The sequence below is a fragment of the Lynx canadensis genome, chromosome A2 (assembly GCF_007474595.2).
Source record: "Lynx canadensis isolate LIC74 chromosome A2, mLynCan4.pri.v2, whole genome shotgun sequence".
Taxonomy (NCBI): Eukaryota; Metazoa; Chordata; class Mammalia; order Carnivora; family Felidae; genus Lynx; species Lynx canadensis.
This window is the reverse complement of record NC_044304.2, coordinates 23,064,045-23,077,378: the sequence shown is the minus strand read 5'-3', so window position 1 is coordinate 23,077,378 and position 13,334 is coordinate 23,064,045. Positions and strand designations below refer to the sequence as shown.

General features: G+C 44.1%; 1 protein-coding gene across 1 annotated transcript in view; it reads right to left on the bottom strand.

Moving 5' to 3' along the window:
• CACNA2D3 (calcium voltage-gated channel auxiliary subunit alpha2delta 3) overlaps nucleotides 1-13,334 on the bottom strand; it is an 863,383-nt gene that overhangs the window by 152,081 nt on the left and 697,968 nt on the right. The window contains exons 25-27 of the mRNA XM_030307036.1: nucleotides 12,912-13,007; nucleotides 6,826-6,947; nucleotides 4,118-4,198 (exon numbers count right to left, since the gene is read on the bottom strand). Coding sequence (XP_030162896.1) covers nucleotides 4,118-4,198; nucleotides 6,826-6,947; nucleotides 12,912-13,007 — 299 coding nt within the window. The remainder of the gene's footprint in view (nucleotides 1-4,117; nucleotides 4,199-6,825; nucleotides 6,948-12,911; nucleotides 13,008-13,334) is intronic.

The following is a 13,334-nucleotide window of genomic DNA, read 5'->3' as shown; positions in this document are numbered from 1 at the left end:
CAACCTCCTTTGTGCTCAGCGCTGGGGATAAAAAGGTAATTGGGACAGTCCTTGCCTTTGGAGAGGTTTTTCATTTCATTTAAGAAATCAAACTGGCACATTTGTAGAAGAGGTTTTAGATTTTGATGTGCTAAAATTTACATTTTAAAGCAAATGCAAAAAAAAATCAGAATTTATTTTCTGTTATTTAAAAAATCCCCAATCCTGAACTTATTGAGAAAAACTGAGATTATGTACTGTGTATTGTTAGAGTCCAGAAGGACAATGGGGGGGTGGGAGGGATCAGACAAGATGTCCAAGGAGGGAAGAAGTTCCCTGCATAGTTACACCTTCCCTGATGGCTCAATTCTTCCCTCTGTGCGTTTCTTTCTCTATGTCATTTCCATCCTCTAATGGTAGAATCAGTGCCTGTGACTGTTGGCCGATATGGCCCAGTGTCCCACGAACAACAGCGTAGGGAATTAACACCATGATCTAAGTAATTTATGGAACTCAAGTCAGTAATAACAAAATGAGGGCAAAACAGGTTTCTACAAGTTCAACTCAATTTATAGAATTCTTATTGAGGATTAATCTACTATACTTCAGAACAGGGGTTCTGTTCTGAGGAACAGGAGGTGAAAAGAACAAAGTTTTTTACCTCCAGGACCTTCTAGGTAATTATCCAGCTTTTCTCTTCACTTGTCCTGTGTGGACATGGCTTTAAAAATAACTGCTATTTTACATGTGTTTGGAGGGAAGAAGGGAATGTCATTATGGAGCCTGGATCTTATTCATGTATATCTAGAGTGCTTGGTAAAGGAAGGAGGTCAGGAAATATTCGGTGAATAAGTGAGTGAATGAATGAATAAGCTTGAAGGTAAAAATAGGTTCCCCTGAATTCTAGCATATTTATACTTCTTCATAGTCCAGTATTTTGTTTTCTCATTTTACCCCCAAATCAAGCCAGAGTAAGGTGAAAGAGGTAATGATCCCAATGTTATTTGAGATAGACCTTCGGAGACCCAAGACCACATATTTAGTAAGTTACAGAGTGAGTGACAAACCTATGTGGACTTTACAGTCCAAGGTTTGCATTGCTAATAAGAACAGAAAAATGGAGGAGAGGTTTGTCATACACAGGAGGCTCCAGGGCTCTGGAGAGACTTGGTAAGCCAAAGAGAAAGTCCTACCATTTCCTCCTTTGCAGTGGGAAAGCAAGTAAGAAAATTCAGCACACTAGTGGCAGCTGGAAAGCTGGCAGGTCCCTCCAGAGAAGGACTGTAAGCAATGTCATGGGCCAAAAAGATGGATGGGGCCCATTTATGCACCAGGCTGACGCATAAATGGAATCTTTCCCAGTTTGACTGCCCTTTCTGCAAAGATGTCATTGACAGATGAGTATCTAAATGTTTTGTTTAAAAAAGAAAACAAGACAAAAGAAAGAAAGAAAGAGAATAAAGCAAAAACAAAACAAAACAAGAAACTCTTTCTGTCCCAAACAGACACTGAGAGCCAGTGAACATGAGAACACCCGAACAGGCTTGAGAGCTGGCCTTTCAAAGGTATCCTTGATAATGATTTGCAAAGTTGTACACCTTTCCCTCCATATACTTTTCAATTGAACACAAGGATTTCATTGAGACCCCAAATTACTGCCAGTTGGCCGTATTCCATCTGCAGCTGGAGGCACACTGGTGGGGAAGCAGGCCTGCTCACATATTCATCCTCACTTGCCAAAACAAGGCTTCTTCCCCAATTAAAATGACCTTTTTTACTTTAGAGTAGTAAACAATGTCTACTTAATTTGAGGAAAACACACAGAAGAAAGTTACCGAAACTAATCACACAGTGACAGGATGGGTGAGTCAGAGTCAATGCAATCTGTGGGAAGTGCTGAGGAGGCCACTCTGCTTTTGGCGACAGAAAGGTCCTCTTGAGGTCATTGCCTTCATGGTGCCTCCTCCATGGCAGCCTTCAAGATCAAACTGAGCAAATCTGTTTTATCTTACACCTACCAAACACACTTTTAAAAAGAAGGTTAATACTACCAGTTTTAAAAGGTTAAATACAGCTTCTTCGATAACCTTGCTTCTTCGTCTTGCTCTGTAATTATCTTGTGAAGACAGGGACCAGTTGACACACACTGAGTAGCAGTAAATAGGAGGACGTCTCTTCCACCCACTCACAGCTGGACAAACCGTGTCTTGTGAGCTGCCTGTGTTCTCTGGCCATCTGTGTAACTCAACAGTAGACCAGCATAGACAAATGAACCATTTTGGAAAACTCACGTTCTTCTCCAGACTCGATACACGGTACCCAGGCTGAGTCCACATTTCATCCATACTGAGCCAAACAGACATTTACAAAACAATAGGCATTTGGAAACATTTGAGCTTAGTTTGCAAGCTTAGACAAAAGTGGCTGGGATGGGCACCACCACCTTAGGGCTGACACAGAGCATCCTTCATGATGACTGAATGAGAAAACTAAGGAAAAGTTTTTTATTTTTTTAATTTTTTTTAACATTTATTCATTTTTGAGAGACAGAGAGAAACAGAGTATGAGTGGGGGAAAGGCAGAGAGAGAGGGAGACACAGAATCTGAAGCAGGCTCCAGGCTCTGAGCTGACAGCATGGAGCCCGATGCGAGGCTCAAACTCACAGACCACGATCATGACCCGAGCCAAAGTCAGATGCTTAACCAACTGAGCCACCCAGGCACCCCATGAAAAGGTTTTAAGAAACTTCCAAACAGTTGGACAGTCGCTTTGGTCAGGCCACATCTTTGACAGCTGCTGCACGTGGCCCTGTTCCAGGGAGATAACATGCCTCCAGAACTAGCTGGCTGGGTCACCCTAGAGGTAAGGAAGGCTGACTTCCTTTGAGCAAAAATAAACCCTGCTAAGTTACATGATCCTGTCTCCTACTTTCTTCAAGGAACATGAGATGCTAAGTGACAAAATTTAAAGACAGAAGCTGTGAATCCTCAGAGCCCTGATCTCCTGGCTGATTAGTTACAGGTCTGCCTAGTTCAAGATGATCTACAGGTCAGATACATAAGACAGTCTTCCTTGCCGTATCCAAAAAGCCAGGAATAACCAGGGAAATTGCCCCCAGGTCTTTCAATCCCCGCTAATACAATGATGACACATAGACTAAGTCAGAAATAAAGTGGGGAAAGAAGTCTGGTGTTTTCCAGCCAGAGAACAACCACACTCAAAACCATCTGCTCCATTTGCAATCCTTCCCACCAATATTCACGGTGTGCAGACACAGCAGTTGATGTTCAAAGCCCCCTACAGTACAACTTACTGAGAGAGGTTGTCTGGAAGCAGAACAACTCCCTTCGGTAAACCTAGCCAATATCAGGATGGAATTTGGAGGGTCTCATCCACCCTCCGCCAATGGATACGACAATGTCAGAAATAGACCACATGCCAGACAAGCCTGTAGACTCCATTTTTGTCAGCAGCTGTCCCCAAAGGAGCACCTGTGGCAGTTTCCAGCCCTTTAGGCCAAACACCACCAATGAAAGCCCATCGTCGGCCACAGATGTCTACTGACATTCTTGAGAGTGAGAGAGATGGCAAAAGCCAGAGCCAGGGTTTCTTTGACAATTTAAGACCCTCCATCATGAAATGGTTTGGTGTTCGCCTGGTCCCAAACCCGGCACCTACAGATACATTTAACTTCAGTTCCTCAGCAGGATGAGAGAGGTAAAAATCTCAGGCTCTCCAGAGAAGGCACATTTCGGCTCGTGTGTGCCTAAAACAAACCCACAATTGCCTAGTATGCCCACTGTTATCCTAATGATGTAGCAGTGGGAGATATGGAGCTTACTTTAAATGAGCACACTGCCAACTTTCAAGAAATTCTCCTCTGCATGCACCAACAATTTCTTACTGGTTTGAGAATAAGAGTACTGGGAAACATTTTTGTTGTCACAACAAACACAACCAGTCAGAATCCTGAATTGGTGAAGATAACACCAAGCTAAGGAAGAAGTACGTGTTAGCTTTTGGTTCCTTTCAAAACTTATTTTGTGAAGAATAAACACGCTGCATAGAAGCAGTTCATTGGCCAGATAAATGGATGCCATGCTTATTTCTATTAATTGACTGAAATCCATCCTTTACCTGCTACCACAGGAGATTTCCGTTCATCGAGGAGCTGGATGGAGGTACTCGCTGTCACCACATTGCTTTTGTTGACTATTCCTGAAAGAAGAAAAACCATCACAACAAAAATGGAGATGGTTGTGTGCCCAGGTTAAGAGAGTAATCATATGGCCCATGGCCACCAATTCTGCAGATTGTGTTAGTGCATGGTTCCCAGACTCAGAGTTGGCCAACTCTGTTAGGCCACAGGTGCTGTGTAGACAGTCCTGTCAGCTGAAGGAATCAGTGCACTGAGTTATGACTGCCACACTGGGGGCGGGGGGGTGTCCAGCCTCTTCACATAAAAATTATTAAGCACCGCTGGAGGGACCACATTTCTCTTGTGATTTGTGGTTACTAATTACAGTGTTTACTTGTGTTAGTGATCGTATTTACACTGCCTCTCTAAATACGGCTGTGGAGAGCTACAGGAGATAAAGTTTTGAAACTGTTTTACAAGTTGGGAACTTTAGTTTTGGTTTGTTCGTTACAACTTTACTGATTTATAAAATTCTAATTTCAAGACCAGTTTTTCTTAGCAAAACCATTCCAATCAGGGATAGACTTGGAATTCAATCCTTACTCCAAACTCTTATTAATGTGGTAACAATAAGGCATTAGTATGAAGACATTTTCAATTACTAACAATGGCTCCAATATCCATAAATTAAAAGACCCTGAGCACAGGTTTCAACCCCCCCCCCCCACCTTGGTTGATAATTGTTAGCACAATGCTTGCCTTATAAAAGGTGTTCCATGAATGGAATCCAATATGAACTGGGAAATGGAGAGGGCAGACCTGAATTTGAATACGCTTATGACTGAAGCAACTGAGAACCTTCTCCTGGCTCAAGCCTAAGCAGTAATAAAAACCAGCTTGTTTTCCAATGTGTGCAGGTAATCAACACATGGTAGAAACAATAAGACAGCTTCATCATAACACTTGTACTTGGTGATGTTACATTCTCCGAACCAAAAGGAAGAATGAAATCTCCTAAGATGTGAAGTCATCCTTAACTTTATCACGAACAAGGTAAATTCCTTTGACAACCCCACTTGCCAAAAACCAATTCTACAACAGCCTCAATTAGCCAGAATTTGTTTTTCCCAGACATAAGTCTCTGTAGGGAAAATGGTGAAGAGTAAAAGAAGAAACCCACACAAGGGGCCATCATTCATAAGCACACACACACAGAACACTTCGGGGATTGCTCTTTTTTCTGACTGCTCCTTTTCTTTGTCCAGTTTTGAGCAAAATCCACCCTGCTGGAAAAGAAGAACTTCATGCTTGCTTCCAGTCCAAATCTAGCAAGCTAAGTTCTTTTTTTTCTTTTTTTTTCTTAGAATCCCAAGACAAAGAAAGGAGCATGAGATTGCATGATAAGAGAAGACGTTGACAGGTTTGCAGCAGAATGAGAAAGTTCACTGTTCTCTCGGTTGGTATTTTCAGCAATAAAGAGTCATCCAAACAAACATAAAGAAAGAGTCTTAGTCACCCGGACATTTGTATCTGAGAACACACGTGTGTGTGGCCATGGGTACAAAGGAGTACAGACTCCAAGAATTTCAGTTTTTCCTGGAAGGAAACTAATTGATAATCTCCTCTAAAATTCTACCTGCTCAGGGAATTTCTACAGTAACATTTGGCCTTTCCTTGAATATCTTCATGAATGAGAGACTCTCTTCCTAACGAGTCCATGCAACTAGTTATTAGATAACTCTTGCCAACGTGTCTTCTGCAAATTTTGAAAGCACTCTTTCTGAAGATGTTTTCATTCATGGAAATGAGCAAGTGCTAAGAACCAAGGAAGGGGCTTTGACACTAAGCACCAGAAAACCGCCACTAGGGCTGATTTTGGAATGCTTGAAAAAGACTAATACGGTGGCTCTAATATAAAACATAAGTATAGACTGAACTGTCTAAAGCAATCCAAGTTTATAGAACTAGGTCTTATTCATCTCTGAAGTTGCTACAAGGCACAGTCAGAGCCTTCCACAAAATGAGCACCAAAAACCATCAGCTGCGTGAGACAAGAAAAAGCCAAGGACAATCGAAAAGTATGTTCAGTGTGTTTTGCTTCTAAACATGGTTGAAATAAGATGGTGTTCAGTTCTTTTTTGGAGGGAGGCAACCTTAGTTTTTTTATAATATAAAATCTTAGGACTAGAAAAATCACAGGTTATGCGCTTTTCCTGGGTCACCACAGCCCTCTGTCAGGAGATCACAAGTCTACACAAAAATCTCAGTGCTCACTCCTGCATGTTGATTTGAATCAATTTAGTTTCTGATGGGGGGACTGTGGGCCTCCAAAGTGATGTGATTCACTGAAAGTTCTGGCAAAGGATGTTATGTCTGCATGAATTTTCTCCAAGTGGGGCCATGATAACATTAAAAAAAAAAATCTACTGAGATGTTTGTATTCAAATTCCACACAGTAAAAAGTACCAGTCCTGCTTTGTGAAATGCTCTTTTCACACTTCAGTTAAGGAAAAGCTTCATTTTACTTGGGGCCATTGTATTTATGAAACAGGTCAATGGTTCAGTGCTGGGCCAATATTCAGCATTGGCCCTCAAGACAGAACTTGGCTCCCTCCAGCATTCAGATGGCCCCCACTACACTCCGCATGCAATGCCCGGGCCAGCAGGACCAGACAGACAGAGTCCCAACTCTAACAAGGACCCCCACCTGTGCTGAACGGGATGGAGTAGACGAAGCTCCCTGGAATCTGCTCCGCAGCTCTTCGGTACCAGAGAGGGAAATGGTCTGCGTTAAAAATGTTCTCCTTGTCTCCAGCTTTCAGGAAATCCCTGGAAATGGAAAGGAATAAGAACATGTCAAAAAACCACAAATAATCCAATTAAAAAGTGAGCAACGTACCTTTTCATTTTTCCAAAGAAGATATACAAATGGTCAACAGGAACATGAAAAGATGCTCAGCATCACTTGTCATTAGGGAAATGCAAATCAAAACCAAAATGAGATATCACTTTACACATGTTAGGATGGCTATCACCAAGAAGATAAGAGATAACAAATGTTAGTGAGGGTATGGAAAAAAGAGAACGCTGGTGCACTTCATAAATTGGTACAGCCAGCCACCATGGAAAACAATATGGCGGTTCCTCAAAAAATTAAAAATAAGACTACCATCTGATCCAGCAATTCTACTGGGAATATATACAATGGAAACAAAAACCCTAACTCAAAAAGATATTTTCCATTCACTGCAGCATTATTTACAACAGCCGAGATATGGAAACAACCTGAGTGTCTATCAAAGGATGAATGGATAAAGAAGTGGTGGCATATATACCACACATTCCACACAATGGAATATTATTCAGCCACAAAAATGAGAAAATCCTACCATTGGCCACAACATGGATGGAACTTGAAAGCATTAAGCTAAGGGAAATAAGTCAGACAGAAAAAGACAAACACTGTAGGATCTCACATGTGGAAGCTAAAAACAAAGAAACAAAGACAAACAAGCAAAAACCAAAAAACCACCAAACTCAAAAAAAGAGATCAGATTTGTGGTTACAAGGGGCAGGGGTTGGGGGATGGGGAATGACAAGAAGGTTATAAGACAACCTGGGGACTACAGCTAACACTGCCGTGTGACCTACAATCAAGCTGTGAAGAGAATATTTCCTAAGGGTTCTCATCACCAGGAGAATTTTTATTCTTTTCTTTTTATTGTATCTCTATGAGATGAGAGATGTGAAGTAAACCTACTGCAGTAATCATTTCACAATATATGTAAACCAAATCATCATGCTGGACGTCTGAAACGTATACAATTATACGCCAATTATTTCTCAATAAAACTGGAAAGGAAGAAGAAAGAGGGGGACGGGGAGGAGGAGGGAGGAGGTGGGGGAGGAGAAGGATCATGGCACCACTCAGCAAGGAAAAGCCGGATGTGGGTATGTCCCAACCACCTTTGTCAGGTGAAAACAGTGTTGGCTTTCTCAGTGCAGAGAGAATCTGTGTAGCGTCATGCACCCCAGATGGCTCAGAATTACCCTATAGAACTCCAGCAGTCAGACTGTCCTTGGGTGAAATAATTTTTCCTAGTACATCCAGTGAACGAATCATCTTAGCATCTAACGCAAGCAAGCAAAGCCTCCAGAAATCGTATCACAAGACCAAAGAAAGGGTAGTCGGAAAGCTGTCTTGCCTTACAATCCATACATGATCACATATCCTTGGAAAGATCAAATTAAGTAGATTTCACTCTTCTGAGAAAAAGTATAACAGAGGTAGCAGTGGGCCCTGTGGATATCCTTGCTCCCTCCCTCCCTCCACCACCTGCTCTCCAGCCAACAGGACTTCTCCAGCTGTCTGTAACTCCCTTACCTTGCCCAGCCTCCTGCGCCCACTGCCCACAGTGCTTCTCTCTCTCCTGAGGCCTACCCACACTCTCTTCCCCGTTTCTTCCTTTCAAAATCATATCCCTTCACAGTGTGCCTCAAATCCCACCCACCACACAAATCCACAGAGACATTAGCAAGTTCCTGCCCCACAGCCTTGGTCTCTCACATGGCCTTCTCCTTCCTTGGTCTTACCTGCTCTGTCATGTCCCCATCCCAAACCTCCTGAAGTCTCTGAGGAAAGAAGCTTTGGTTCCCATTTTGGCTCCCTTCACAGAGACTTACACATCCCCAAGTTCCAGCAAATGTTTGCTTCACGTATCTCCAAAGACTCATGTTTACTCTCCCAAGTGCCTCATCTTGGCTGAGACAGTATAACTCGGGGGAGAAAATGACTGCCTGGCTAGTCCACAGTCTTCAGAGATCTTGCAGGAAGGGACAGCAATCAAGGGATGGAAAGGACAGCAATCAGGGGACAATGTGTATGCAGGGAAAAGGCCACTGATTGAACCAGAAATGGCACCATGTTCTATCCATCAGTTTGCAGTGTGAAGTTGGATCACACAGACCATGGAGAGAAATACTCAAATATTCTCCATCGTTATAGCAGGGTTGAATTTATATGCTAAGTTGTAATAAGTTGGGTTATTAGAAACTACTTGAATTGTCTTCTAACTCAGGAAAGCATTCTGTAGTTTTAGGGTATGGCCAGGCACTGATCTCTTGATCTCTTTCTAAGATGCAAAGCTCCCTCCTAGAGGAAGCCCGTGCCATTGGAGGCCACCCTTGAAGTTCTCAGCATAGAAATACACCTCCTTCTAACTTATACTAGTATGTTCTAATTCCTCTCTAAGGGCAGAGACATTATTTTTCTTGACATTTCCAGGGCCTGGCACTCATCAGGCACTCAGCATGTGCTTAATGATCACATGATAAATCAAATCTCATATTCAGATAAGAGCTCCTCAAGTATTAAAAGCAATTTGCTGAAACTTTTCTAAACAGTATTTCTCAATTCTTTCAAATTGCCACATCAGTATGGCCACGTTCCTATGTAAAGGCTCTCTGCTGTCATTCAAAAGGCCAACTGATGATGCATGGACCTCTGAGTTATTCAGTGCTGGGCGTAGGGAGTTCCAGGCTTGAGGTCACAGACAAGCTCCTCCTGGCACCGATATATTCAGTGGTAATGTTTCCTGATCCTAAAATCAATAGGACTCACAAATATTGAAATGTGACCTTTTGCTTTTTTTTTTTTCCCCATCAGACACGAGATTTTTCATAAACCTGACTGTGATAGGTGTGTGAAGGAGACTCTGCTATCTAGTCCTCGGTGGGATGAACAGCTGTATTCCACACTGGGCCATGGCACGACCAAGCATTTTCACTTGTGGCAGTCCTATTTGGTGGTGGGATGCACATAACTATGGGGAGGAAGGTGCCCTTGTCATGCAGCAGTTAATGGTACCGGGGGCCCCTTTCCAGTCCTGGAAGGTGAGGCTAATAGCTTGGTTAGGAGGTGTGAGGTGGTTTTCACTTAGACTGATGGAGACATTTGAGGAAGGCAGGCGACAGGCTTGGAACACGGCATTACTGAGTGCCCAGTGGCTGCTGCCCAGGACCAGACCACGCTGGCACCAGGGCAGCGAGCAGGAGCCTGCAGGGCATGATCTCCATTGGCTTTGGTGTTCACATGAGAGAGTCTGGTTGCCAGGAAACCCTGTAGGTCTCTAATAACTACCAAGTAGTGATTCAGAAGGAAGTAGAAGGAGAGAGTTGGTTCTACAGAATCTCTGAAAATGTTCTTCAGGAAGATAGATCTTTCTAGGTAAGATGAAAGCCTACCTGTAGATACTAGGGGCTGTTGTGGTGTTGTGTGAGACCAGTTTAGGTTTTAGGTGCAGACGAATGACCTTGGGTGAATTACTTGGGTCAATCACTGAATCTCTGAGCCCCATTTACTCATCTATAAACTTACACTCACCGCGATTCTATCAGAGTTATGTATACAGTATGTAAACTGAAAATGGCTCCATCAAGTATATGGGATTTTTAAATCTCGGGAGCTTCTTTTGTTCTCTGTGGGTCACATGGAAGCTGTGAAGCAGTCATTGCTTAGACTGCCTTTGTGTGCTACGGGTGTTCCAAGAGGCCACACGGAATGCACAAGATTCACTGCTGACATTGACGGGTGCAGAGGCAGGGACAGAGTCCTCGGACTAGAATCCACGTGCTTCCAAAGCTCCATGGTGGTGACAGGAGGTGGCACCTCAGTGCAGCAGGCTGATGCTAGTACCAGTTAGTTCTGCGGCAGGGACTTTATATTCTCTAGCACTCTCCCCACAGCTTGGCACTTTTCTCTGTATGCCTTATTTAAAAACAGAAATTCGAAAAGCTTTCTAGCCCTATCCAAGAGTATATCTGGACAGTTGGACCTTAACAAATGCCGTCTTCTTGGACAGGGTAGGCAGGTACAAGACCCTAAGACAATGGAACTTTTGGAGTGCCTAGGTGGCTTTATCAGTTAAGGTCTGACTTTGGCTTAGGTCATGATCTCACAGGTTCATCAGACTCTCTGCTGTCAGCACAGAGCCTGCTTTGGATCCTCTGTCTCCCTCTCTCTTTCTCTCTCTCTCTCTCTCTCTCTCTGCCCGTCCCCCACACGCTCTCTCTCTCAAAAATAAATTAAAAACGTTAAAAAAAATAGAACTCAAGGTTCTGAGTTCTATATGAGTCAATGGGATGAGTTTCTTGAAAACCGAAGAATCATCCGGATAGCCAGTGTCTACTCACTCTGGGTCACAGTAGTGTCACAGGGAGCAGAGCTAACCCTTACTTGCAGATATTTTTAGTTTCTCAAACTGGTTTTACATCCACAGTTTTTTTTGATCCTCACAAGAACCCAGGGAGATCATCACTGCCACTTTCCAGGGGCACAGAGCAAAGGCAACCAGTGGGATGGGCGAGATGCTCATCCCAGCAATCCTGAGCATGACCTACAGGACAGACTAGCAAGATGCATTGTCTTGTTGTTGTGATTGTTCTTCTGGTTTGTCTGTTTTATCTCAATACAAACAACAGCCTTCCTCTTGAGCAGGAGAAAGTCAGTGCCTACATCTCCTTCTGCCTCTGTCTAGGTTCCAGAAGGAGAAGGTGGTGTGTATCTTGTAATTTCTAGTCCTTCTAGGAACTTGCCCTCCGGAAAGACAATTGAGCAGGGCTAAAGGGCTGAAGAGGGCTTGGAACAATCAAGTCACAACTGTAGTCAACTTCCCAAATGACAAATTTGAGATGCTGAGAAAGAGTCCTCAAATGGGCCGTAAAAGCCAGTTCATGAACCATCTAAAAATCTATTGATTTCCCACTTACCAGACTCGGTGTTATAAGATCATATGGTTGGGTCAGGGCCTCACCTAAGAGGCAAGAACGCTGCTGACCAGGGCTTGCTGGGACAGGAGTGTCCCCTCCTCGGGTCTCTGTGGGGCTGCCCCCTTTCAGATTGGTGGCCAGACTGTGGCCTTGTCATTCACCCCCAGGTATCCATACATCAGGGTGTCTGAGGGCCCACAGTAACGTCTGAACCCTCCTCACACGCACTTGGCAAACTGTCTGAATCTCGGACTCCATTTGTCCCTCGCCTAATAATGCCTCTTACTTCAGAGAAAAAAACAAGCAAGCAAACAAACAAACTGAGAAACAGTAATCAGGCCAGAAAGGACTTCCCAGGCCCACACTAGCTCTGGTCCAACACCAGTTTGAAGAGTTAAGACCCTGTTGCTCTCTGAAGATACAGAGACTGCGCAGTGATTTCAAGGACATCTGGGTACTGGACGGTCTCCCCATTGTCCATCTGGGTCTGTTTGGCAACACAAGGAAACACTGTCCAACCCGTGTCCCACTGGACTGCCCACTCCTGGGTGTGGGGCTCTGCAGGCCCTCAGGCACAGTGCAGAGGCACCGAGGTTTATTAAAGCGCACACAAACAAATAAACAACAGACTTGAAACCCTGATTCTTGGACAGGCAGGAATCCCTCCGCAGAGCTGCGGAGCAGCTGAATGCCCTGGAGCCATCCATCAGGAGTCCTCCTTCTGGCCGCTCCCCCAGCAACCCCTGGGTCGCCAGATTCTGCGGTGACTCACCAGCGCGGGAGAGGACTCCAGGACAGTGGGCGGAAGCCAGCAAGCATGAAGAAGAAAGGGTTGCGGAAAGGCCAACAGGCAGGCGAGCACACACGCCGGGGCCTCCGCGGTAGAACAGAGAGGAACCATGTCAGCAGGCCTGGGGTGGCCTGAATTTTGTTTCTACTGCTGGTAGAACCGAGAAGCTTAGGCATCCCTTGAATTTCCCATTTCAGGAGCTCCCTGGGCCCCTGCAGGGGAGCTTTCCTACTTACTGATTGGTGAGCTGCTCAGCCCCAACAAACAGGTTGATCCTCGAGAGGCCCGTACGAGTGCCGAGGAAGGCAACCTCCACGCCCTTGTCAGAGTTCCTGAAACACAGCAGCAGACAACAGGGGGTTGCGTCCAGACAGTAAGGAGAGAATGGCTTTTGCATTTTAAGACTCATGGACTGCTTTATGAAAAAGCAGTTTTGAAACCTGAAATTTTAAAAGAAATTATAGAAACACACACACACATATGCACACCCGCACCAAGCATGGAATGCAAACTCACCCCTTACAAAAGCATTTTTGGTAATTCTCGCAAGAAAAACTAAGAACTCCATTGAGTTCTGAGAACTCCAAAGCACCATGAACAAATGCACCCCCACACTAAATAGGTACATCTTTATCTCAGGGTTCTGAGTGTAAAGTCAG